Below are 27360 nucleotides of genomic sequence, written 5' to 3'. Positions count from 1 at the left end.
GGAGAATGGCGTGAACCCGGGAGGCGGAGCTTGCAGTGAGCTGAGATCCGGCCACAGCACTCTAGCCTGGGCGACAGAGCGAGACTCCGTCTCAAAAAAAAATAAAAAATAAAAAATAAAAAATAAAAAATAGTCCATTAATTAATAATAATAATAAATTTACAGATTCACCAAAAGTGTACATTTCTACTTCCACTCTCTTTGTTGATGTATGGTGACACAATTTTGACATATGTTCAATTTGATGGATCAAGTTTGGTCTTTTTTTTTTGAGACATCATTTCACTCTTGTCACCCACGCTGGAGTGCAATGGTGCAATCTTGGCTCACTGCAACCTCCGCTTCCCAGGTTCAAGTGATTCTCCTCCCTCAGCCTCACAAGTAACTGGGATTACCGGTGCCTGTCACCATGCCCAGCCATTTTTTGTATTTTTAGTAGAGACGGGGTTTCACCATGTTGGCCAGGCTGATCTTGAACCCCTGACCTCAAGTGATCCACCCACTTTGGCCTCCCAAACTGCTGGGATTACAGGTGTGAGCCACCGTGCCCGGCCAAGTTTGGTCTTTTATTGTTGTTTGGATTTGCGTTTTCCTGCTTATTACTCAAGTTGAGATCTTTTCCAGATTATTGGACTTTTCAAGTTTCTTTATTATGAATTGTCTGTTCCTGGTTTTTGCCTATTTTTCCAGTTGATTGTTGATCTTTTGATTGTGAATTTTTGTTTATTGTGAATTTGTGGGACTTAAAACATTTTTGCGTATTAATTCTTTTTTTTTTAGACAGAGTCTCACTGTCGCCCAGGCTGGAGCACAATTGGGCAATCTCAGTTCACTGCAACCTCCACCTCCTGGGTTCAAGCGATCCACCTGCCTTGGCCTCCCAACGTACTGGGATTACAGGCATGAGCCACCATGCCTGGCCACTATATATTACTTTTTAATTTTACAAGTTGCAAATATTTTCTCACAATCCGTCACTTTCTTTCTTTCCTTCCTTCTTCTCTTTCTTTCTTTTTTTTTTTTTTTAATTTGAGACAGGGCCTAACTCTGTCACCCAGGCTGGAGTGCAGTGGCATGATCACGGCTCACTGCAGCCTTGACCTCCCCAGGCTCAGGTGAACTTGCCACCTCAGCCTCCAGGGTAGCTGGGAGAACTACAGGTGCGTGCCACCATGCCCAACTAATTTTTTTTTTTTTTTTTTTTTTTGTGGAGACGGGGGTCTTCTACGTAGCCCAGGCTGGTCTTGAACTCCTGGGCTCAAGCAATCCACCCAACTTGGCCTCCCAAAGTGCTGGGATTATAGGCATGAGCCACTGTGCTTGGCCCTGTCATTTCTTTTTTCAAAGAGGATAACAATTTATTTGACCTACAGAAAGTTTTAAATGTTGAAGGAGATTGGCCTGGAAATGTGCTTTTGGGGAGCAGCACTGTCTGAGCCAGACCTCCAGATACAGCCCATTCTTTTGGCCATTCTTGCCCTTTGCTCCTGATTCTGCAAGCTGTACCCAGAGCTCTCTGGTCCAGCATGTACCTGGAGGCTGCTTTTGACCATGTTTTGAGAGTGGCATGGCTTTATCTAATGGGATGAACCTGGCTAAAGAGATTAGCAAAACGTCTTGTGGATCCCACTTTTAATCTGCAGCATTCAGGCTGCCCCTTCTTGGCTGGGAAGGGCGCTGAAGAAACAACGCCCAGGACCAGGACTAGCCCCTGCTCAAGCTGAGATTCTGAGACCCCTGCCACCACTACTGCATTTGCGGGGATCCCAGGCTAGGAGGGCTCGACATGGGCAGCCCCCAGGGCAGCTCCCTACAGCTTGGGCCATCTGCACTTTTCCCAAGGCCCTAAGTCATCCGCCTCTGGGCTCGTTAAGGTTTGGGGTGGGAGCTGTGCCGTGGGAAGCAACCCGGACTACACTCGGCAAGCATGGCCCTACTGAAAGTCAAGTTTGACCAGAAGAAGCGGGTCAAGTTGGCCCAAGGGCTCTGGCTCATGAACTGGTTCTCTGTGTTGGCTGGTATCATCATCTTCAGCCTAGGACTGTTCCTGAAGATTGAACTCCGAAAGAGGAGCGATGTGATGAATAATTCTGAGAGCCATTTTGTGCCCAACTCATTGATAGGGATGGGGGTGCTATCCTGTGTCTTCAACTCTCTGGCTGGGAAGATCTGCTACGACGCCCTGGATCCGGCCAAGTATGCCAGATGGAAGCCCTGGCTAAAGCCATACCTGGCTATCTGTGTCCTCTTCAACATCGTCCTCTTCCTCGTGGCTCTCTGCTGCTTTCTGCTGCGGGGCTCACTGGAGAACACCCTGGGCCAAGGGCTCAAGAACGGTATGAAGTACTACCGGGACACAGACACCCCCGGCAGGTGTTTCATGAAGAAGACCATCGACATGCTGCAGATTGAGTTCAAATGCTGCGGCAACAACGGTTTTCGGGACTGGTTTGAGATTCAGTGGATCAGCAATCGCTACCTGGACTTTTCCTCCAAAGAAGTCAAAGAGTGAGTGGCTTCCAGTCCTGGGGTCAGAGCTATTAATATATCGGGGACACTGAGGCTCAGGCCTCTGACTATCCCCTCTCCCCACACCCAGAGCCTTTTCCTCTCTATTGGGTGTGCACCTTATTACTGCGTACGTGAGGGTGTATCAGGTTGAACCATATGAAACTGCTAATATTCTACCTCTTTGACCCATAAAAGAATGGCAACTTCATATGGTTCAACCTAATGTTGGCTAAGGTGGGAGGAAGGTGTCAATTTATATAAGCTGTTTGGATAGGAGCTCCTTGGGAGGAAGAGCCAGGCAGGAATGTGTGTCCGCTTTATACAGAGGGATGGAGGTCATTCATCGATCACAAATACTGAGGTGCTATTGGGCTATTTGTCTCATTCATTCAAAGTAGCTGGATTCAGTCCCAGAAGTTCAAATCTCCTATTTAGGGCCGGGCACGGTGGCTCACACCTGTAATCCCAGCACTTTGGCAGGCTGAGATGGGCAGATCATGAGGTCAGGAGATTGAGATCATCCTAGCTAACATGGTGAAACCCCGTCTCTACTAAAAATACAAAAAAATTAGCTGGGCGTGGTGGTGGGCGCCTGTAGTCCCAGCTACTCAGGAGGCTGAGGCAGGAGAATGGTGTGAACCCGGGAGGCGCAGCTTGCAGTGAGCCGAGATCGCGCCACTGCACTCCAACCTGGGCGACACAGCAAGAACCCGTTTCAAATAAATAAATAAATAAATAAAAATAATAGCCGGGCGCGGTGGCTCAAGCCTGTAATCCCAGCACTTTGGGAGGCTGAGACGGGCGGATCACGAGGTCAGGAGATCGAGACCATCCTGGCGAACACGGTGAAACCCCGTCTCTACTAAAAATACAAAAACTAGCCGGGCGAGGCGGCGGGCGCCTGTAGTCCCAGCTACTCGGGAGGCTGAGGCAGGAGAATGGCGTAAACCCGGGAGGCGGAGCTTGCAGTGAGCTGAGATCCGGCCACTGCACTCCAGTCCGGGCGACAGAGCGAGACTCCGCCTCAAAAAAAAAAAAAAAAAAATAATAATAATATAAAAAGTAAAACAATTTCCTACTTAGTTCCCTTGTTTTCCAACCTTTCAACCCTGAACATCCATTCCCAAGATGTTTGTCTGGTTATGTTGGAAGGAGCAAGGGAAGGGGAAGTCACAAGATCTAGGCTGAAGTTTTGACTCTGTTGTTCAAGGTCTTGTGACCTTGGGCAGGTCACTAGTCACTCTGCGCTGTGGTTTGCCTTTTAAATGAAGGCACTGGAATAGAATAGGTAATTTTGGAAGTCACCTCCTAGCCCTGGCTGGCACCTGGCATGCAGCAGGTACTCATCAAATGCCTGCTGTTTTTACTTAGTAAGTCATGATAGTGCAATGTGATAAAACATTTCTAAAGTATTCTTGGCATATGTAAAAGTAAAATGCTGCGATATAGGCTGTGGGAGGTGCTGGTGAAAGAGAGACTCTCAACTTCTGTGTCGGAGGGAACAGCCTGTGTGCTGGCTCCAGTGGGCTGCTCTTCTCAACACGCCCACCAACCTGGGGCTTGAGTGACTTCTCAGGGAAACGGCAGCCTGCCTTGAGGCAGCCGCTCTCACTCACCTCTTCTTTCTGTCCGACTCGACCCTACCTGGCTGAGGTTAGGGGTTCAGTTATTCCTAGGGGTGGTTTTTTTCTTCTGAGTAAGGCTGGTAAGTCCAAAGGGAACTTGAACTCCGGGCATTGGTACCAGCAGCAGGACATGTCTGAAGCCCAAAACAACATTAATGACGCCCAAATGGCTAGCTTAGCTGCCCTGCAGATGGAAGGGACGTCAAAGTGAAGGTCACTTCTTGGGATTTTATTTTCTTGTGGATGGAGATTACTGCTGCAAATCCCCAGTCAGGAGAGGATTGTAAAGGACTGTGCCCTTCCCAGGTGACAGGTCTGCAGGGGCAGCACAAGATGCCACGATTTATGTAAATCTCCCGAGGAGAGCCAGGGGCACAAGTGGAATTCCTGGGGAGTGGGAGAGGCCGGTGGTAGAACCAGCCTCTGTGAGCAGATGAGAAGGGGCTTCTCATCTTTTCCTCCATCATTTCCCTTGATTGTCTCCTGCATAGAGTCAGTTCTTGGATAGATGTATTCAAATCTCTCGGTAACTCCAAGTCTCCTTTTGTATCAGAGTGAAGGAACGATCTAGGTCACTCCACTCTCAATGGTCAATGGATTCAAAAATTTCAGGCAAATATTTAGCCGAATCAAAACTCCTTCAATGTCCCGTACCAACTTGTTGGTGGGAAATTTTCCAAACTCCATTGACTTGGGAAAAATTCTTCGATTACACACACAAAAAATGCAGCAGTAATATTAAGAGAAACCAAAATAGGAAAACAAATTCAAGCTAGCTTCTCACCCATAACTTGATTAATGCCTTTAATTTTTCTACATTTCAGTCTAGTCTTGCTCACATTTACATAGTCATACAGTGTAATCATAGTATAAAGACAATTTAGGGCCGGGCACGGTAGCTCACGCCTGTAATCCCAGCATTTTGGGAGGCCGAGGCAGGCGGATCACCTGAGGTCAGGAGTTTGAGACCAGCCTGACCAACATGGAGAAGCCCCGTCTCTACTAAAAATACAAAATTAGCCAGGCATGGTGGCTCATGCCTGTAATCCCAGCTACTCAGGAGGCTGAGGCGGGAGAATTGCTTGAACCCAGGAGGCGGAGGTTGCGATGAGCTGAGATCTCGCCATTGCACTCGAGCCTGGGCAACAAGAGGGAAACTCCGTCTCAAAAAAAAAAAAAAAAAAAACACACACACACAATTTAGTGTTCCATTTTGTAATCTGATAGTATAACATTTGCATAATGTCCAAAATGATCATGTTTAATGGTTGCATAGGAAGTTCACTGAAGCCAGGTGCAGTGACTCACACCTGTAATCCCAACACTTTAGGAGGCCAAGGTGGGTGGATCACGAGGTCAGGAGTTCAAGACCAGCCTAACCAACATAGTGAAACCCCATCTCTACTAAAAATACAGAAAATTAGCTGGGTGAGGTGGCATATACATGTAATCCTAGCTACTCAGGAGGCTGAGGCAGGAGAATCACTTGAATCGGGGAGGTGGAGGTTGCAGTGAGCCGAGATCGCGCAACTGCACTCCAGCCCGAGAGACAGTGTGAGACTCAGTCTCAAAGAAGAAGAAGAAGAAAAGAAAAAGAAGTCCACTGAATGAATGTACATGCTTAGGCAGGCATTCAAATTTTTATTTACCTCTATTATAAATAACACTGGAATAGGCATCTTTGAGCCTTTTACTTCTCTCTGTCTCTGTCTTTTATTTCCCTTAGGCTAAATTTCCAGGAAAAAAATGGACCTTTGGCTTTAACTTTCCACAAAGTTGGTCTTAAGACACAATTAGGGCTGGGATCAGTGGCTCACGTCTGTAATCCCAGCTCTTTGGGGGGCCAAGGTGGGAGGGTCACTTGAGCTCAGGAGTTCGAGACCAGCCTGGGCAATATGATGAAAGCTTGACTCTAAAAAAACAAAACAAAACAAAACAAAAAAACAAAACCAAAACATAAAAAAATTAGCCAGGAGTGGTGGCTTGCACCTGTGGTCCTAGCTACTCAGGAGGCTGAGGCAGGAGGCTCATTTGAGCCCAGGAGGCAGAGGTTGTAGTGAGCTGAGATCATGCCACTGCACTTCAGCCTAGGTGACAGAGTAAGACCCTATCTCAGAAAAATAAATAAATAAAATAAATAAATAAATACATAAATAGCACACAGGTTTCTTAGAACTGAAATGCTTTTCTCCTTTTCAAAACCTCCAGTGACCTCATACCGCAATGGGCTGCCTTCCAAGGGTACAGCCTGATAGGGCCACCTTTTCCGAGAGAAGATCACATTATCATTTCCCACAGACTTTTATTTTTATTTAATTAATTAATTAATAGTTATTTTGAGGCAGGGTCTCACTCTATTGCCCAGGCTAGAGTGCAGTGGCACAATCTTGGCTCACTGCAACCATCACCTCCTGGATTCAAGCTATTCTCGTGCCTCAGCCTCCCAAGCAGCTGAGATTATTGGTGTGTGTGGCACCACACTGGGCTAATTTTTTTTTTTTTTTTGAGACAGGGTCTCACTTTTTTAAGATGGTCTCACTATCCAGGCTCACTACAACTCCCACCTCTCAGGCTCAGATGATTCTCCCACCTCAGTCTCCCGAGTACCTGGGACTACAGGCGTGAGCCACCACAGCTGGCTAATTTTCTGTATTTTCAGTAGAGACAGGGTTTTGCCATGTTGCCCCCAGGTTGGTCTTGAACTCCTGAGCTCAGATGATCCACCTGCCTCGACCTCCCAAGTGCTGGGATTACAGGCGTGAGTCACCTTGCCCAGCCTCCGGCTAATTTTTCTATTTAGTAGAGATGAGGTTTCATCACGTTGGCCAAGCTGGTCTTAAACTTCTGGGCTCAAGTGATGCTCCTGCCTCAGCCTCCCAAAGTGCTGGGATTCCAAACGTGAGCCACCGCACCCAGTCCCACAGACTTTTACATGAATCATCACTGAACAAGGCCCACAAGGGAAGTGAGGCTCCTGGGGTTATGTTCAGAAAGCTGCTCAGAGCTGGGTTTGCCTGAGGGGCAGTGCCTGAGACCAGAGCACAGCCCTTATCTAAAGTTGGTAGAAGGAATGAAAGAAGGACTGAATGAGAGACTGTGGAATGGCACCTACTCCCACCTCCAAGGAAAACTAAAACATTTTTCTGTTCACGTTTTCACGGCTTCATTTTGGAGGGTTTAGTAAGTTTATATGACAAAGCTAGCTCTCCAAAACCCATCCATGAAAAATGTAAGTCATATATATATATATTTTTGAGATCACAAGCCCTGAGAAATGGTAAGCATTTACCTTCTGGATTATCTCGGCACACCCCCGGGTCTAGGATTCTGATGGCAAAGAGGTGAGGCCAGCAAAAGGGCAGGGAGAGTGAGGTTATCATCCAACAAGATCCTTCTCTTTTTTTGTTGCCCAGGCTGGAGTGCAGTGGTGCGATCTCAGCTCACTGCATCCTTGCCTCCCTGGTTCAACTGATTCTCCTGTCTCAGCCTCCCAAGTAGCTGGGATTACATGTGCCCACCACCAGGTCCAGCTAATTTTTTTTTTTTTTTTGAGGTGGAGTCTCGCTCTGTCGCCCAGGCTGGAGTGCAGTGGCCGGATCTCAGCTCACTGCAAGCTCCCCCTCCTGGGTTTACGCCATTCTCCTGCCTCAGCCTCCCGAGTAGCTGGGACTACAGGAGCCCGCCACCTCGCCTGGCTAGTTTTTTGTATTTTTTAGTAGAGACGGGGTTTCACCGTGTTAGCCAGGATGGTCTCGATCTCCTGACCTTGTGATCCGCCCATCTCAGCCTCCCAAAGTGCTGGGATTACAGGCTTGAGCTACCGCGCCCGGCCCAGCTAATTTTTTTTGTATTTTTAGTAGAGACCGAGTTTCACCATGTTGGCCAGGCTGGTCTCGACCTCCTAACCTCAAGTGATACACCCTCTTTGGCCTCCCAAAGTGCTGGGATTACAGGCATGAGCCACCACTCCTGGCCACCAAGATCTTTTTAAAAGAAATTTTTGGCCAGGTGCAGGCTCATGCTTGTAATCCTAGCACTTTGGGAGGCTGAGGCAGGAGCATCCCTTGAGGCCAGGAGTACAAGACCAGCCTGGGCAACATAATAAGACTTCACTTCTACAAAAAAACAAACAAAAAAAAAACCGCCTGGTGAGGTGGTTCACGCTTGTAATCCTAGCACTTTGGGAGGCTGAGGCGGGTGGATCACTTGAGGTCAGGAGTTTGAGAACAGCCTGACCAACTTGGTGAAACTCTGTCTCTACTAAAAATACAAAATTAACCAGGTGCAGTGGCACATGCCTGTAATCCCAGCTACTTGGGAGGCAGAGGCAGAATTGCTTGAATCTGGGAGGCGGAGACTGCAGTGAGCTGAGATGGTGCCATTCTACTCTAGCCTGGGCAACAAGAGCGAAACTCCATCTCAAAAAAAGAAACACCAACCAAACAAAAACAAAACAAAACAAAAAAGAGCTAGGGCACAGTGGCATGCACCTGTGGTCCCTGCTACTTAGAAGGCCGAGGAGGGAGAATCGCTTGAGCCTGGGAGGTCGAGGCTGCGATGAGCCAAGATTGCGCCACTGCACTCCAGCTGGGTGACAGAGTGAGACCCTGCCTTAAAAAAAAGAAAAAAAAATTCTTTTCTTAAAAAAAAAAAAAAAGAGATGAGGTCTCACTCTGTTGCTCAGGCTGGTCTTGAACTCCTGGTTTCAAGCAAGCATCCCACCTCAGCCTCCAGAGTACCTGGGATTATAGGCACCCACCACCATACCAGGCAGAATTCTCCTTTTTTTTGTTTCCCCTCTCCCCATCAAATTTGGATGAGCCAACAAAGAGTTTGGGGTGAGCCTCTTTCTCCTGCTTGACCTGAGGACTGTGGGGGAAGCAATCCTAGGAGAAGTGAGCTGGTCTGAGCACGGGTAGCCTAGAGAAAATGCACAGGGATCCTCCGCTGACACAGACGGGGCATGGGCAGTGTGTGGTGCCACGATTTCCAGGCATTTCTGCAGGCTCTGTCCCTGGAATAACTTTCCATTCTGTGCAGTGGGTACTTCACTAGACTGGGCTAGAGAAAGTTGAGGTCTTCACCTTCTGGCATCTTCAGTCCATCTCCTGAGAGGAGGAGCTAGGTGCCTGCATTCTGGCCTCCCCAGTTGTGCCCCACCTTGGGGCCCCCAGGAACCTGAGGATAGAGTGCATAGCCTCAGTAAGCATGGAGGGGTGGGCAGGTTTTGGAGATTTCTCAGGGGAATCTTTAAGATCCAGGACTGGCTCCTGAAGGTTCCTGATCTAATGAATAAGATTAGGTAGAAACAATTCCATATTTTTATGGGAATTTACAAGAGTTTTGTTTTTGTTTTTGTTTTTTGAAATGGAGTCTCACTCTATCACCCAGGCTGTGGTGCAGTGGCACGATCTCAGCTTGCTGCAACCTCCGCCGCCTGGGTTCAAGAGACTGTTCTGCCTCAGCCTCCTGAGTAGCTGGGATTACAGGCACATGCCACCACACCTGGCTAATTTTTGTATTTTTAGTAGAGACAAGGTTTCACCATGTTGGTCAGGCTGGTCTGGAACTCCTAACTTCAAGTGATCCGCCTGCCTCAGCCTCCCAAATTGCTGGAATTACAGGTGTGAGCCACAGCACCTGGCCTTACAAGAGTTTTGGCTGCTCTGTCTTGGGGGAGTAGCCCAGTGACTGCACCCCATCCCCAGCCTGCCTATGACCATGTTGCCAAGTCATTTGGGAGGGAGAAAAGACCCAAATTTATCCTGCACAAAACCCCTCCTGGAAGTTTTTGTCTTAATTTTTTTAGTTTTTGTTTGTTTGTTTGAGACAATCTTGCCCTGTTGCTCAGGCTGCCGTGCAGTGGCACCATCTTGGCTCACTGCAACCTCTGCCTCCCGGGTACAACCGATTTAGCTGCCTCAACCTCCTGAGTAACTGGGATTACAGACATGTGCTACCACGCCCGGCTAATTTTTGTATTTTTAGTAGAGACGGGGTTTCACCATGTTGCCCAGGCTGGTCTTGAACTCCTGACCTCAAGTGATCCACCCGCCTCAGCCTCCCAAAGTGCTGGGATTACAGGAGTGACACTGCGCCCAGCTGGTATTATTATCTCCATTTTACATATGAGAAATCTGAGGCCCAAGAGGTTAAGGGCCATGCCTAAGATCACACAATAGGAAGTGGGGGAGGCAAAAACAAAACAAAACAAAAACCAGTTTCGGCCACTTGTGGTGGCTCACACCTGTAGTCCCAGCACTTTGGGAGGCTGAGGCGGATGGATCACTTGAGCCCAGGAGTTCGAGACCAGCTTGGGCAACGTGGTCAAACCCCATCCATACAAAAAAATACAAAAATTAACTAGGTGTGGTGGTGTGTGCCTACAGTCTCAGCTACTTGGGAGGCTGAGGTGGGAGGATCACCTGAGCCCAAGCAATTGAGGCTGCAGTGAGCTGAGATTGCACCACTGCACTCCCGCCTAGGCAACAGAGTGAGACCTTGTCTCAAACAAAAAGAAAAAACAGCTTTATTGAGATATAATTCACATACCAAACAATGTACCCATTAAAAGTATGCAGTTCAATGGTTTTTAGTATATTCACAGAGTTGGACAACCAACATTACAATCAATTTTAGAACATTTTCATCACTTCTAAGGGAAACCTTGCATCGTTTAGCTTTACTCCCTAGCCTCCCCTCCCCTTAGCCCTAAGTAACCACTCATTTACTTTCTGTATCTATAGATTTCCCTGTTCTGGACATTTCATATGAGTGAGTCATATGACATTTGTCCTTTTGTGTCTGCCTTCTTTCACTTAGCATAGTGTTTTCTTTTCTTTTTTTTTTTTTTGAGACGGAGTCTTGCTCTTTCGCCCGGACTGGAGTGCAGTGGCCGGATCTCAGCTCACTGCAAGCTCCGCCTCCCGGGTTTTACGCCATTCTCCTGCCTCAGCCTCCGGAGTAGCTGGGACTACAGGCGCCCGCCACCTCGCCCGGCTAGTTTTTTGTATTTTTTTTTTTTTTTTTTTGAGACGGAGTCTCGCTCTGTCGCCCAGGCTGGAGTGCAGTGGCCAGATCTCAGCTCACTGCAAGCTCCGCCTCCCAGGTTCACGCCATTCTCCTGCCTCAGCCTCCCGAGTAGCTGGGACTACAGGTGCCCGCCACCTCGCCCGGCTAATTTTTTGTATTTTTAGTAGAGACGGGGTTTCACCATGTTAGCCAGGATGGTCTCGATCTCCTGACCTCGTGATCCGCCTGTCTCGGCCTCCCAAAGTGCTGGGATTACAGGCTTGAGCCACCGCGCCCGGCCAGCATAGTGTTTTCAAAGTTCATCCACGTTGTAGCATATATCAGAACTTCATTCCTTTTTATGGTGAAATAATATTCCATTATACAGCATGCCAGATTTTAATTCTGCTCCTTTCACCCTACTCTGCTGTTTCCCAGTGATGTTAAAGTACCTCTTGTATACCTTTGGCATTAAATGAGTGTTTGTTCACTGAGTGACAGAAGCCTCAAATTACCCAGGCTGCTTGGGGTAGGGGAAGTCTTGCTTTTCTCCCTCTTCTCCCTGTCTTTCACTGTCTTTTTTTTTTTTTTTTTTTTAATTGAGATGGAGTCTTGCTCAGTTACCCAGGCTGGAGTGCAATGGTGCGATCTTGGCTCACTGAAACCTTCGCCTCCCAGATTCAAGTGCTTTTCCTGCCTCAGCCTCCTGAGTAGCTGGGATTACAGGCATCTACCATCATGCCCAGCTAATTTTTGTAATTTTGTAGAGACGGGGTTTCTCCATGTTGGCCAGGCTGGTCTCAAACTCCTGACCTCAGGTGATCTGCCTGCCTCGGCCTCCCAGAGTGCTGAGATTACAGGTGTGAGCCACCGCTCCCGGCCTTTCCCTGTCTTTTTGTTCTCCATTTCCTCTCCCAGAAGGACAGGGAAAGGAGTGGACAGAGATGATGCAGGGTTGGAAAACATGAATGGATTAGGTTCGGATTCCAGTGCTTCTGTGCCAACATCTCAAATAATCACGAGGTGGCCCCACAGAAACTAGAAACACCATCCTGGGCTCTGCAGGGCCTGTGGTAAATGGGGTTGTCACTGGGCTTCAACCTCCCACATCTCGCTCCCCTGGCCTGGTGGTCCTGGGTGGGCCAGGAAGAGGGGGACACACTTTCTGCTACACTTGGAGGAGGCTCTCAGAGGGAGGAGCCAAATCCAGGAATGCTGTCTCCCTCACTGACTCTCTCTTTTCAGAGCAAGGGATCAGTGAAAGAGATGTATAGTTCTCTCTCTCTCTCTCTTTTTTTGAGATGGAGTTTCACTCTATTGTCCAGGCTGGAGTGCAGTGGCACCATGTCGGCTCACTGCAACCTCTGTCTCCTGGGTTCAAGCAATTCTCCTGCCTTAGCCTCCCGAGTAGCTGAAATTACAGGCGCCCAGCACCACACCTGGCTAATTTTTATATTTTTAGTAAAGGCAGGGTTTCACCATGTTGGCCAGGCTGGTCTCGAACTCCTGATCTCAGGTGATCCACCCACCTGTGCAGTGGCGCAGTCTTGGCTCACTGCAAGCTCCACCTCCCGGGTTCACGCCATTCTCCTGCCTCAGCCTCCCAAGTAGCTGGGACGACAGGTGCCCACCACCACGCCCGGCTAATTTTTTGTGTGTTTTTAGTAGAGACAGGGTTTCACCATGTTAGCCAGGATGGTCTCAATCTCCTGAGCTAGTGATCCACCCGCCTCGGCCTCCCACAGTGCTGGGATTACAGGCATGAGCCACCGCGCCCAGTCTGTTTTTCCCTTTTTTTTTTTTTGAGACGGAGTCTTGCTCTGTCACCCAGGCTGGAGTGCAGTGGCGCGATCTCGGCTCACTGCAAGCTCCGCCTCCCGGGTTTACGCCATTCTCCTGCCTCAGCCTCCCGAGTAGCTGGGACTACAGGCGCCCGCCATCTCGCCCGGCTAGTTTTTTTTTGTATTTTTTTAGTAGAGACGGGGTTTCACCGTGTAGACCAGGATGGTCTCGATCTCCTGACCTCGTGATCCACCCGTCTCGGCCTCCCAAAGTGCTGGAATTACAGGCTTGAGCCACCGCGCCCGGCCTGTTTTTCCCTTTTTTAAAGAGACCTTGGGCTCAAGTGATCCTCCCACCTCAGCTTTCAAGTAGCTGGAGTTACAGGTGTGCTGCCACCACACCTGGCTAGGTGATGGCTACATGGGAATTAATTATACTGAACTCTCTAATTTTGTAAAAGCTTGAGTTTTTTCTATAATAGAAGTTGGAAATGCAATAAAATAAGATAAAAGAGCATCATTTGAGAACTACAGGCCTGGCATGGTGGCTCACGCCTGTAATCCCAGCACTTTGTGAGGCTGATGGGGGTGGATCACCTGAGGTCAGGAGTTCAAGACCAGTCAGGCCAACATGGTGAAACCCTGTCTCTACTAAAAATACAAAAAAAAAAAAAAAAAAAAAAAATTAGCTGGGCATGGGTGTCGTGGAAAGCGCCTGTAATCCCAGCTACTTTGGAGGCTGAGGCAGAAGAATCACTTGAACCTGGGAGGCAGAGGTTACAGTGAGCCGAGATTGCACCATTGCACTCCAGCCTGGGCAACAACAGAGAAACTCTGTCTCAAACAAAAACAAAAACTAAAGACCCAAAGACAAGAAGCCATCACCTAGGAACAAATATCAACATTTTGCCTGTTTCATTATACTACCCTCCCCCAAACACATTCTCCCCTTCTGAATATCCTAAAGCAAATCCTGGATATACTTTCCTTTTACCTGTAAATACTTTAATAGGCATCTCCAACAGACAAAGAGGCTTTATTTGTTTTTTGCCCTTTTGTTTCTGCTGAACATAAGCACAAGACCAGTCACAGTCAACAGAATTAATGGCAATAGCAACCAATACCCAGTCTATGTTCAGTTTTCCCTGATAGTCTCGGAATGCTTTTTACAGTTGGTCAATTTAGGATCCAAACCAAGTCCATGCTTTGCCTTTGGTTGTTTGGTTTCCTGTCTGTTTTACTAGGAAACTGGCCCCTTTTTCATGCCATGTATGTAAGAGAAACTGGGATTCTCCTGCAGAATCCCCCATAGTTTGGAATTGGGCAATTGCAGTCAAGTGGCGTTGTCTAACTTGTTCTTCTGTTCCCTGTATTTCCTCATAAACCTGTAGTCTGGGTCGAGATGTGGTTGGATCAGGCTCAGCTGTGGCAAGAACATTTCCTACAGTGCCGCTCTGTGCATCTTACTGCAGCACATGAGGAAGGACATGAGGTCTTCAGTCAGTTTACAACACTTCTTTTAAAGGTCGCAGGATGAGCAGAGCTGTAGTATCTCGGGGTGAGAGGTAGAGCATGAGGGAGCTCAGACATTTTGGAACCAGGAACTACCAGCCAGGAAGGCCTAGCCAGGGGTCCCCAGTCTGAGGGAGAAGCTGGCACCAAGCTTTCGCTCTTCACCATTCTTCCCAGGGAACCCACAGACTACATACAGGTACCTGCTTGCTCTTCTTAAACAATTCGTACACATCTCAGGAAGATTAGAACCTGGCTAGATGGGGTGTCTCCCCTCTCAGACGGGAGCTCTTTGAAGGCAGAGCTGTGTTTCCCTTTCAAACTGGGGCTTCCTGAGGGCTGGGCTGTGTCTCCCCTTAGACCAGGGCTCCCTGAGGATGGGCCTGTGTCTCCCTCAGACTGGGGCTCCCTGAGGATGGGGCTGTGTCTCCCCTCAGACCCGGGCTCCCTGAGGATGGGGCTGCGTTTCCCTCAAACTGGGGTTCCCTGAAGACAGGGCTGTGTCTCCCCTCAAACTAGGGCTCCCTGAGGATGGGGCTGCATTTCCCCCTCAGACAGGGGCTCCTTGAGGACAGGGCTGCGTCTCCCTCAGACTGGGGCTCCCTGAGGACGGGGCTGCGTCTCCCTCAGACTGGGGCTCCCTGAGGACGGGGCTGCGTCTCCCTCAGACTGGGGCTCCCTGAGGACGGGGCTGTGTCTCCCTCAGACTGGGGGTCTCTAAAGACAGGACTGTGTCTCCTCCTCATGTCACCCCTCACTGTCTGTACTACCTCATGCCCAGTGACTTACTGTCTTAGTTCACTGGGAGCTGCTGTAACAGAATACTTGAGTCTGGAAAGTTGATAAAGAGCAAGATTTATTTCTTTTTTTTTTTTTGAGACGGAGTCTCGCTCTGTCGCCCAAACTGGAGTGCAGTGGCCAGATCTCAGCTCACCGCAAGCTCCGTCTTTCGGGTTCACGCCATTCTCCTGCCTCAGCCTCCCGAGTAGCTGGGACTACAGGCGCCCGCCACCTCGCCCGGCTAGTTTTTTGTATTTTTTAGTAGAGACGGGGTTTCACTGGGTTAGCCAGGATGGTCTCGATCTCCTGACCTTGTGATCTGCCCGTCTTGGCCTCCCAAAGTGCTGGGATTACAGGCTTGAGCCACCGCGCCCGGCCGAGATTTATTTCTTACTGTTCTGGAGACTGGGAAGTCCAAGGTAGAGGGGCCACATCTGCTGAGAGGCCCGAATTCATCCTTTTCCTCAGGAACCCACTCCCGTGATAAAGGCATTAATCTGCTCATGAGGACAGAGCCCTCGTAATCCAGTCACCTCTCAAAGGTCCATCTCTCGCCACTGTCATGCTGGGCCTCACGTTTCCAACACAGGAACTTTGGGGGACACATTCAAACCACAGCACTACCCAAAAAAGCCATCTTCAAAGCATACTAAACACATAGTGCGCACCCAATGCTCTACGCATATGGCCCCATCTGATGTCCACCATCCCGTCAAGTGTTTAAAATCTCATTTCTTAGATGAGAAAACTCAGTCTCAGAGAGGTTAGGCCAGTTCTCAAGGTCTCACAGGTGTCCCTCAGCCAGCGTCCTGCTTGGGGTGACCCCCTGTCAGGTATACCCCTGCCCATCGCCCTACGACTGGCCTTACTGATTTGATTCAGTTACTAAATTATGTTGGTTTTTCCAGAAAAACTCAGACATGATCATTTTCCCAGGCTCTATGTGCCTTACTTATGGGAGAGTGGCCTAGAACATAGGCCTTATTTTATTCAAGACCCTTTCAAACCCTAGTGACTCCTCCCCCACCGCAGAGTGAAATTCATAGCCTGGGAAACACGCTGCGATATAAATAGCCGGCTCACCACTAAGGCGCTCTCCTCTGCCTGGCTTTGTCTTAAGAGGGTGAGAGGAGCCTTAATCTGTGGTTGGAATGAGGGCAAGCACTGAGTAAACAAGATGATGTTTGGAGTCGGGGAGGGATAGCTCCAGAAGTGAGAGACCCCAAGGGTTCCCAGGCTGGTGACCCAGGCAAGTCCCAGTGTTCACCAAGCTTGGCCTTTTGCCCCAGGCTGACCCGTGTTGCCCCTGGGAAGTTCCCAGTGTGAGGGAGATGCAGCCCTGTCTTCAGGAAGCTCCAGTCTGAGGGGACATGCAGCCCTATCTTCAGGGGGCCCCAGTCTGAGGGGAGACACAGCCCGTCCTCAGGGAGCCCTCAGGGGAGCCGGAGGCCCAAGCCGAAGGCCCTTCCCACACTGCTCCAGCTTGTCTTCCCACCCCTGCCCCAATTCCGTCATCCACAGCCCGGTGCCCCCCAGCGAGGGGCTGCAGAGGGACAGCTGAGCAAGACACAGTTTCTGCCTTCCCCACGCATGTGGCTGGAGTGGGGCTTTGAGCGGTGGGCAGGCAGTGCCAGCCGGCAGGTGCTCCATGTTGGGACCACCAGGGAGGGTACCCCGCACAATCCTGCCCTCAAGGAGCCGACAGCTTCTTCACCACGGCTGGTAGAAACTGCACTGCCAACTCCCCAGTGAGGGTTCTCCCGTGATATGATATCGCGTGGCGGGCTCCGTTCTTACAACCTGATGTCAGCTCCCAGGTGCTCAGAGTACCGCCCCTGGTGGCTCTTGCTTGGCCAGCTGCCCAGTGAGGTGGTTTTGCTCATAGCCCATGGCTACTATGTATTAATACCAGCACTCTTCAAGCACTCTTACATGTATCACTTCATGCAATCCTCGTGTCAACTTTATTTTAAATATAAGGAAGCAGAGGCAGGGAGAGGTTAAGGAACTTGTCCAGAGGGATGGAGCTGGCATGTGGGCAAGCCAGGAGTAAACCCAGGCTGTCCTGCTCTTATCACCGACCTGTGCTGTCCATGCCACCCAGGGCCATCTGGTCTCTGGGCAGCGTGTTCTGCCCACGAAGTAGAGGGCAGGGATTACAGGGCGTGTGGAAATATGTTTGCCATGACCCAGGCCACCTCATGCAGCCCTCCTAGAAAGTCTTAATCATAATAGACGGAAATCAACACGGTTCATGGAAATGGAACCACCCGTGGTCCTTGAGCACACCAAAAGATGCTCAGCTTCACTCGTAATGAGAAAAATGGAAATGAAAACAACCCCGAGATACTGTTTTCCAAAGATCAAGTCTGACCAGTGTGGATGAGGCTGTGGAGGACGGGTTCTCCTGAGCATGGCTGGTTGGGGTTTGTGAACCGCCCCCTCCCCGCTCAGCCCCCTGCAGGACAGACCAGAGGGGAAATATGGCAGGTATCTGGCAAGATCACCCTTTCATGCAAGGATCCATCTTCAAGGAATTTACCTGCTCCATATAGTCACAATATGCAAAATGACTGATTTCCATGTTTGTATTAACAAGAGACTGGGAAAACGGAAACTTCCATCAGTATGGAACTAGCTAGGACCCATGTGCCATCCACACAATGGGAATACCATGTGGCTCTTTAAAAAAAAAATCCAGGACACTCCACTGACAGATATGAAATATCTCAGCTGGGCACGGTGGCTCACACCTGTAATCCCAGCACTTTGGGAGGCTGAGGCAGGCAGATCACTGGAGGTCAGGAGTTCCAGACCAGCCTGGCCAACATGACAAAACCCCGTCTCTACTGAAAATACAAAAGTTAGCTGGGCGTGGTGGTGCACCACTGCACTCCAGCCTGGGTGACAGAGTGAGACTCCATCTTCCACTCCTGCCAAAAAAAAAAAAAAAAAGATCTCCAAGATATTGCTAAGGGTAAAAAGAAAGGTTCAAGATAGTATGTATATAATGTTCTCATTTGCAGTAATAAAAAAAGAACAGGAAAAAAGAAAACATGTTTGCTTGTCCATGCATGAAGCCTCTCTCTGGTGGGACTGGCCACAGCGGTCAGGACCTGGAGGCTGAGAGATGAGGAGTGGGATTAATTTTGTATTAAAGAGATTTTATTTAGAAGCGAAACATGGACATCTTTTAAGAGATTCGTGACCATTTCAATGAACATTGTTTAAAATAATCTCTATTGGAAACAATTATGCTCTCTATTATGTTCTAAAAGTCTATTATGTAACACATTGTTCACCTGCAACTTTTTTTCTTTTCTTTTCTTTTCTTTTTTTTTTTTTTTTGAGACAGAGTCTCACTCTATCGCCCAGGCTGGACTACAGTGGCGTGATCTTGGCTCACTGCAACCTCTGCATCACGGGCTCAAGTGATTCTCGTGCCTCAGCCTCCCGAGTAGCTGGGACTACAGGCATGCATCAAAATGCCTGGCTATTTTTTTTGTATTTTTATTAATTGTAGAAATGAGGTTTCACCATGTTGCCCAGGCTGGTCTCGAACTCCTGACCTCAGGTCATCTGATCACCTGGGCCTCCCAAAGTGCTGAGATTACAGGTATGAGCCACTGCACCTGGCCTACATGCAACTTTTTCGTTTTTTTTTTTTTTGAGACGGGGTCTCACTCTGTCATCCCAGCTGGAGTGCAGTGGCGCCATCTTGGCCCACTGCAACCTCTGCCTGCCGGGTTCAAGTGATTCTCCTGCCTCAGCCTCCTGAGTAGCTGGGACTACAGGCGTGTGCCACCACGCCCACCCAATTTTTGTATTTTTAGTAGAGACGGGGTTTCACCATATTGACCAGGATGGTCTCGATCTCTTGACCTCATGATCTGCCCACCTCCGCCTCCCAAAGTGCTGGGATTATAGGCATGAGCCACCGCGCCTGCCTGCAACTTTTTATTTCGATGACAATTACACAGTCAAGTGCACAAATCTTTTTTTTTTTTTCTTTTTTTTAAAGAGACAGTCTTGTTCTGTTGCCCAGGCTGAGTGCAGTGGTGTGATCATAGCTCACTGCTGCCTTGAACTCCTGGGCTCGAGCGATCCTCCTGCCTCGGCCTCACAAAGTGCTGGGATTACAGACATGAGTCACCATGCCCAGCCAAATGCACAAATCCCAAGTGTGCAGCTCAGTGAGTTTTGACACATGAAACACCTGGGTAATCACACCCAGGTCAGGTAGAACATACCCAGCCTGCCCGAGGGGAAGGGGAGACTTTTCACTGTAAAGATCCCTTTTGAATTCTGAACCTGGTGAATGTATGGTAAGCTCTAAATAAATATACAAAAAAATATAGAAGTGCAGAAGATATGCTGGGAGCCCCGCCCATCAGCCTGGAGAACCTGCTTGCAGTTGTGTCCCTTAGGTGAGTCAGGAGCTCCACCCTGGCTGGGGGTGGAGTCCTCCGAGGGCAAGGACTGTGCCTGCCTCGGGTCTCCATCCCCTGCCTCTGCACAGGCCCTGGGCCCGAGCAGGCCTTCTGGAAACACCTGGCTGGAAAGGGCCTTGGCCACCAGTGACATGTAAGGGGGAGATGAGGTTGGTGAGGGAGCTGGGGCGTCACCAGTGGCAGCCAGATGCTTGCCCATCAACAGCTCCTGTCCTGCTGCTCCTCCTACCCTCCAGGCATGGCCCCAAGAAAGGGCCTGGCAGCACAGAATGGTTGGGTGAATTTCTATATTCCCTATTGACTTGAGTCTTGGATTACCATCTGCCTCAACCCTCTAGACCGTAAGGTCGAGGAAGGCAGGGGCATTTATTCATTGCTTTGTCTTCAGTGCCTAGAACAGTGGCTGGCATGTAGCAGGTGCACAGCAAATATATACCAAGCGTGTGAGTGAATGACTATTCCAGGCTTCCAGAGGCAGGGGATGGGAGGAAGTGGGCCCTGGTGAGAAGCCCAGGAAGCCCATCTCCAGCTGTCTCTTTCCTTTCCAGTCGAATCAAAAGCAACGTGGATGGGCGGTACCTGGTAGATGGCGTCCCCTTCAGCTGCTGCAATCCTAGCTCGCCAAGGCCCTGCATCCAGTATCAGATCACCAACAACTCAGCACACTACAGTTACGACCACCAGACCGAGGAGCTCAACCTGTGGGTGCGTGGCTGCAGGGCTGCCCTGCTCAGCTACTACAGCAGCCTCATGAACTCCATGGGGGTCGTCACGCTCCTCGTTTGGCTCTTCGAGGTAGGCCCTGGGCCAGCTGGGGGTGGGGATAGGGAGAGCCTCCGGCCCGTTTAGGTCTAATGTGGGGGAGCCAGGCCTGGAGAGAGCATGCCTCCCTCCTTGGAAACAGCCTTCAGTGAGGTTGTGAGTCAGATTAGCCTGGGCTTGAACCCCACCCAGTGCCTCCACCTTTTGTATTTATTTATTCATTTATTTAGTTTTTGGTTTCTTTCCCATCACTTAATTTTTTTTTTTTTTTTTTTGAGACAGAGTCTCACTCTGTCACCCAGGCTGGAGTGCAGTGGCCAGATCTCAGCTCACTGCAAGCTCCGCCTCCCGGGTTTACACCATTCTCCTGCCTCAGCCTCCCGAGTAGCTGGGACTACAGGCGCCGCCACCTCGCCCGGCTAGTTTTTTTTTTTGTATTTTTAGTAGAGACAGGGTTTCACCATGTTAGCCAGGATGGTCTCGATCTCCTGACCTTGTGATCCGCCCGTCTCGGCCTCCCAAAGTGCTGGGATTACAGGCTTGAGCCACCGCGCCCGGCCTTAAATTTTTTTTTTTTTTTTGAGACTGAGTCTCTCTTTGTTGCCCAGGCTGGAGTGCAGTGGCATGATCTCGGCTCACTGCAACCTCCCCCTCTTGGGTTCAAGCGATTCTCCTGCTTCAGCCTCCCGATAGCTGGGACTAAAGGCATGTGCCACCATGCCTGGCTAATTTTTTGTATTTTTAGTAGAGACAGGGTTTTCACCGTGTTAGCCAGGATGGTCTCGATCTCCTGACCTCGTGATCCTCCCGCCTCGGCCTCCCAAAGTGCTGGGATTACAGGCGTTAGCACCGCACACAACTGACACATTTTTTTTTTAAATTAAAGTGAGATTTATAAAAGGTAAACAATTTGGTGTCATCTAGTTGATTTACAAGTTGTGCAACCACCTCTAGCTAGTTCCAAAAATTTTCCATCAGCCCCCAAGAAAATCTCACACCCGTGAAGCAGTTACCACCTCCCAACCTGCCCCCAACCCCTGACAACTATTCTCTGGATTTATGTATTTTGGACATTTCATATAAATGTACCCATATTACTTTTGGCTTCTTTTAGTTAGCATGCTTTGGAGGTTCATCCTGTGTCCCCACTTTTTGGTACTGAGGTCTTAGTCATTTAACCTCTCTGTTATATGGGGTGACAGCACTTAGCTTTGGGGACTATTGGGAGGCAACAGGAACAGCATGTGCAGGTGTTCAGGAAGCGGGTACTGTTTGGATTTGGGCTTCTTGAGATGCTGGTCCCCATTTACCTGTTAGTCTAATAATGTGTCGGCTCATCTTATCCGCAACGCTCAGTTCCTCTGTAAGCTATAGGGCTTGCAATGTAAGCAAATCCTCAGTGAGTGTGCTGAATTCACTCCTTGGTTAAAGAGATATTCATTTTTAATTTTTATTATTTTAAATTGTTTATTTTTTTTTAGAGACAAGAAGAAAAATTCACTCTGTCGCCCAGGCTGGAGTGCAGGGGCATGATTGTAGCTCACTGCAGCCTCAAACTCCTGGGCTCAGGGCTCTTCCCACCTCAGCCTTCTGAGTAGCTAGGACTATAGGCACACGCAGAGTAGCTGAAAACGGGTGCCCTGAGTCACACTCCGTGGAGTCTTTTGTAGAAATGGGGTCTTGCTATGTTGCCCAAGCTGCTCTCTAACTCCTGGCTTCAAGCAATCCTCCTGCCTTGGTCCCCCAAAGCGCTGGGATTACAGGTGGGTGCCACTGCACCTGGCTGAGAGATCTTTCTTTCTTTCTTTCTTTCTTTCTTTCTAGACAAAGTCTTGCTTTGTTGCCCAGGTTGGAGTGCACTGGCACGATGTCAGCTCACTGCAAACTCCACCTCGTTCAAGCGATTCTCCTGTCTCAGCCTCCCAAGTAGCTGTGATTACAGGCGTGCACCACCATGCCCTGCCAGTTTTTGTATTTTTAGTAGAGATGGGGTTTTGCCATGTTGGCCAAGCTGGTCTTGAACTCCTGACCTCAAGTAATCCACCAGCCTTGGCCTCGGCCTCTCAAAGTGGTGGGATTACAGGCGTGAGCCACCATGTGCGGTCAAAGATATTTCTTAAACATGTACCCATATGCCAGGCACTGCTCTAGTGTTGAATGAGAGACTGTTAGTAAATGAGGTGGCACAGTGACTGGGGGTACGTGCTTTTAGCTACCTTGAGAGCAGAAAATCCAAACCTCAAAATCCCAATGTACAAAGCCAGGAACATTTGGTGAGGAAGCTTTTTCCATTGAGGAGATTCCCAAAGATTCCTTTAAATGAGTCACTGTCCTAATGCTATCAGCCAGTGCATCCTGCCTGTGGCTGATAAACACCTCCTTTAACTCACCACATGAAAATAAAGGGTGACTGTATGTCCAGGAAGCCGACTTTTTTTTTTTTGTGAGACGGAGTTTCACTCTTGTTGCCCAGGCTTGAGTGCAGTGGTGCCATCTTGGCTCACTGCAACCTCAGCCTCCTGGGTTCAAGTGATTCTCCTGCCTCAGCCCCTCCCAAATAGCTGGGATTACAGGCACCCACCACCATGCCTGGCTAATTTTGTATTTTTAGTACAGGCAGGGTTTCACCACGTTGGCTGGGCTGGTCTTGAATTCCTGACCACAGGTGATCCCCCCACCTTGGTCTCCCAAACTGCTGGGACTACAGGCGTGAGCCCCTGTGCCCGGCCAAAGCCTTCTTTTAATGTTGAGGCAAACACAGCATATTCATGACCATTTATTGGTTGCTGACTCCTTGACACAGAGTCTTGGGTGGGTAGAATGAGGAGAGAAACATACTGCTGGAAATTTAGATGGCCGCATTCCCTGAAAACACACAAAAAGAAGACTGAATATAAAAGAAGTCATAAAAGTTCATAAGCATTGAACTCAGGAATTTGAGATCAGTCTGGGCAACATAGTGAGACCTCATCTCTACTAAAAAAAAAAAAATTGCTGGACGTGATGGCACATGCCTGTAGTCCCAGCTACTCAGCTCAGGTACTCAGATGGCCAAGATGGGAGGATCTCATGAGCCCCAGAGATGGAGGCATAAAAGAAGTCAGCAGAGCCAGGAGCAGTGACTCACGCCTGTAATCCTAGCAGGCGTTAGCTAGGATTTGGGAGGCTAAGGCAGGAAGATCAGTTGAGCCCAGGAGTTTAGACCAGCCCGGGGAACATAGCAAGATCTCATCTCTACAAAAAACACAAAAATGACGGCCAGGCATGGTGGCTCATGCCTATAATCCCAACACTTTGGGAGGCCAAGGCAGGCAGATCACCTGAGGTTGGGAGTTTGCGATCAGCCTGACCAACATGGAGAAACCCCGTCTCTACGAAAAATACAAAATTAGCCGGGCCTAATGGTGCATGCCTGTAATCCCAGTTACTTGGGAGGCTGAGGCAGGAGAATCACTTGAACCTGGGAAGTCGAGGTTGCAGTGAGCCAAGATCACGCCATTGCACTCCAGCCTGAGCAAGAAGAACGAAACTCCATCTCAGGAAAAACAAAACAAAACAAAACAAAACAAAACAAAACAAAACAAAAAAACACCACCACCGCCACCACCAACATAAAAATTAGCCATGTGTGGTGGTGCACACGTGTAGTCCTGGATACTTAGGAGGCTGAGGCAGGAGGATCACCTGAGCCCTGGAGGTCGAGGCTGCCAGGAGCCATGAGCCATGAGCCATGATCTCAACATTGTACTCTATCCTGGGCAACAGAGCCAGACTCTATTTCCAAAAAAAAAAAAAAAAAGAAAATGTCAGTGGGAAAATGGGGTTCCATTGGCTGCCTCTCAGTGGTCCACTATTACAGGAATTTAGTGGACTGCATTAGACAAGGATCAGCTTATTGGGAAGAGGGCATTCAAATGCCCCCTTTACTTGGAGCGTTTAATGGACAGAGGTCTGATGGGCCAAGGGTGGCTGAGCATAACGTTAGGAGTCTGATCTTGGCTGTGCCTGCCTAGGCTTCACAATCTAGTCAGGAGATGATGTCTAATTTATGAGCGAAAGGGAGGATCATTACCAAGTGCAAAACTCACAGTGCAGAGAGTCTCCTTCAGGAAAGCAGGAGGGGATCAGAGTGGATGCGTTCACATCAAGAGGACTTCATGGAGGAGGTGACTTTCCGCTGTAAAAATATTTATTCAACTTCCAGTTGACAGTAACATAAATCTAAAACTCTCAGTTATTGTTATCTACTACCATAATTATCAAATGTCCCAGAGTATTCATTCAAAAGAAATTTACTGAGGCCCTCCCCCACCTCATTCTGTTCTAGGTGCTGGGATTCTGAGTGAGCCAGATGAGTAAGGGCCATCCCTGCCCTCAGGGAGTAGCTTCATCCCTGAGAGTTTGCTATGCCATACAGAGAAGTGGAGGAGAGCAAGCCAGGAATTTGTATAGAAACAAGTGGCTAATGGAATATGTTATAGAAAAGTGAAAACGGTGTGGTGGCTCACGCCTGTAATCCCAGCACTTTGGGAGGCTGAGGCGGGCGGATCACCTGAGGTCAGAAGTTTGAGACCTGCCTGGCTAACGTGGTGAAATCCTGTCTCTACTAAAAATATAAAAATTAGCTGGGCGTGGTGCCAAGTTTTTGACGCCTGTAATCCCAGCTACTCGGGAGGCTGAGGTAGGAGAATCGCTTGAACCCGGGAGGCGGAGGTTGCAGTGAGCCAAGATCGTGCCACTGCACTCTAGCCTGGGTGACAGAGGGAGACTCCATCTCAAAAAAAAAAAAAAGAAAAGTGAAAACAATAAGCTAATGATCCGCTACAGCTGACTCTTCTGTTGGTCCTTACTGTGCACCAGGTACTGTGGTGGTGTTTGCTAGAGTGCAGTGGTGCGATCATGGCTCACTGCAGCCTCCATCTCTAGGGCTCATGACATCCTCCCATCTTGGCTACACAAGTACCCGAGTAGCTGGGACTACAGGCACGCACAACCACACCCAGCAATTATTTTTATTTTTATTTTTATTTTTAGTAGAGATGAGGTCTCGCTATGTTGCCCAGGCTGGTCTCAAACTCCTGAGCTCAAGCAATTCTCCCTCCGCCTTGGCCTCCAAAAGTGCTGGGATTACAGGCATGCGCCAATGCACTCGGCCTGTGTGTTTTACACATATTAAAGTGTCACAGTATCCACACAAGGCGGGCACCACTTCATCTGAAAATCTGCAAACCAGATGAATAAAGTGAGGTTTCCTGGTAACAAGGCTGGCTAAGTGCCAGGACTGGGTTTGAACCTAGGCATTTTAACACCAACTCTGCCACACAGTGAATGCTAGTGAACAAATCCAAATTATTTTTTTACCAGCATCCACTCATCACTGTGCTCATCAAAATAATGGAAGAGCCGGGCACGGTGGCTCACACCTGTAATCCCAGCACTTTGGGAGGTCAAGGCGGGTGAATCTCTTGAGACCAGGAGTTCGAGGCCAGCTGGCAACATGGGGGAACCACATATCTACAACAATAACGAAAAAAAAAACAAAAAAACCCCCAAATTAGCCAGGTATGGTAGCAGGCCCCTGTAATCTCAGCTATTCAAGAGGCCGAGGCACGAGAATTCCTTGAACACAGGAGATAGAGTTTGCAGTGAGCTGAGACCACACCACTGCACTCCAGCCTGGGTGACAGAGCGAGACTCGTCTCAAAAAAAAAAAAAAGAAAAGAAAAACAGTACCACACAGCAGATACAGAAAAGGAGGTGACCTCTTAATTCCACCCAAAGAAGTTACTGAACCACACAATATGTGCCAAGCGACAGGGTGTAGAGGGGCACCAAGGTGAAGGAACCCAGGAATAATGCACCTGGGATGCGGGCGACCCGAGGGGGTGGGGAGGGAGGATGAGCTGCAGGGGAGCTCACCAAGGGCTGATGATGAATTAACAGATGAACATTGAGAGGAACAAGGTTCTAGGCAGAGCATAGCAGATGGTAAAGACCTAGAGAGTAGAGAGTATGGGGCATGGGCGAATCCAAAGCAGCCCAGGGTGGCTGGAAAGGGAGGAAGAGAGGGGTCTGAGATGAGGCTGGAGGAGTCAGGTGTGTTGAGCACTGAGGGCAGGGCAGCGTGGGGCAGGCTGTCACCAATCCACATTCCACAGTGCTCAGGTTGAGTCCTCTCTGGGACCCTCATTTTGAGGCTCCTATGGTTTCCTAATGATCCAGCTCCCAGTGATTCTCCCAGATTGTCTCTAAATCTCTTCTCCCGCCATCAGGTGACCATTACAATTGGGCTGCGCTATCTGCAGACGTCACTGGACCGTGTGTCCAACCCTGAGGAACCTGAGAGCGAGAGCGAGGGCTGGCTGCTGGAGAAGAGCGTGCCAGAGACCTGGAAGGCCTTTCTGGAGAGCGTGAAGAAGCTGGGCAAGGGCAACCAGGTGGAAGCCGAGGGCGCAGACGTAGGCCAGGGCCCAGAGGCTGGCTGAGGGCCCTGGGGCCCCTCCCCTCCCGAACACTGAGAAATAGTGGACTCAGGAAACGCGGATCTCCCCCTCGTCCAACTCTGAAAGTCTGAATCTCGCAAGGAGGGCACCATCTCACAGAGACTCTCCCTGATGGTGGAATTTAAGTTTAGGGTCCCTAAAAGCATTTAACACACAGTTGTTGAATGACTGGCCCAAAATGTGAATGAGCGAGCTCCCTTCAGGCCCGCTGCCCTAGGATATGCCCTTCTGGTGACTCAGGGGCTCTCTCAGATGGCTAGCCCAGGACCCGTCTTTCTCACACGGATTTAGTCCTACCCTACAGCCACTGGCTGTATCCGAGGGCTGCTCCCCTTTTAGAATTTACCTCTTATGAGCTCCATGTTGCTTCACTCTATATCCAAAGTGTCACTTGGTGCATAAGTACAGAAGTCTGAAAAATGGC

The 27360-nt window shown here is 49.2% G+C and overlaps 1 protein-coding gene across 1 annotated transcript; it reads left to right on the top strand.

The window, feature by feature from the left end:
- Positions 1-1248: 1248 nt before the first annotated feature.
- On the top strand, positions 1249-27360 carry PRPH2 (peripherin 2). Its single transcript, XM_033217184.1, has 3 exons — positions 1249-2508; positions 20220-20466; positions 26706-27360. Exons 1-3 carry the CDS (start codon positions 1928-1930, stop codon positions 26916-26918), a joined length of 1041 nt encoding a protein of 346 aa, XP_033073075.1. The 5' UTR covers positions 1249-1927; the 3' UTR covers positions 26919-27360.

This window comes from Trachypithecus francoisi, unplaced genomic scaffold (assembly GCF_009764315.1).
Source record: "Trachypithecus francoisi isolate TF-2019V2 unplaced genomic scaffold, Tfra_2.0 Lachesis_group10, whole genome shotgun sequence".
Taxonomy (NCBI): Eukaryota; Metazoa; Chordata; class Mammalia; order Primates; family Cercopithecidae; genus Trachypithecus; species Trachypithecus francoisi.
Note: the sequence above shows the minus strand (reverse complement) of the source record. Positions and strands in the feature narration are given on the sequence as shown.

Coding starts and splice junctions, on each gene's coding strand:
- PRPH2 (XM_033217184.1), top strand. CDS start 1,928: ATGGCCCTACTGAAAGTCAAGTTTGACCAGAAGAAGCGGGTCAAGTTG. Junction 2,509..20,219: donor TCCTCCAAAGAAGTCAAAGA/GTGAGTGGCTTC, acceptor TTTCCTTTCCAG/TCGAATCAAAAGCAACGTGG. Junction 20,467..26,705: donor TCCTCGTTTGGCTCTTCGAG/GTAGGCCCTGGG, acceptor TCCCGCCATCAG/GTGACCATTACAATTGGGCT.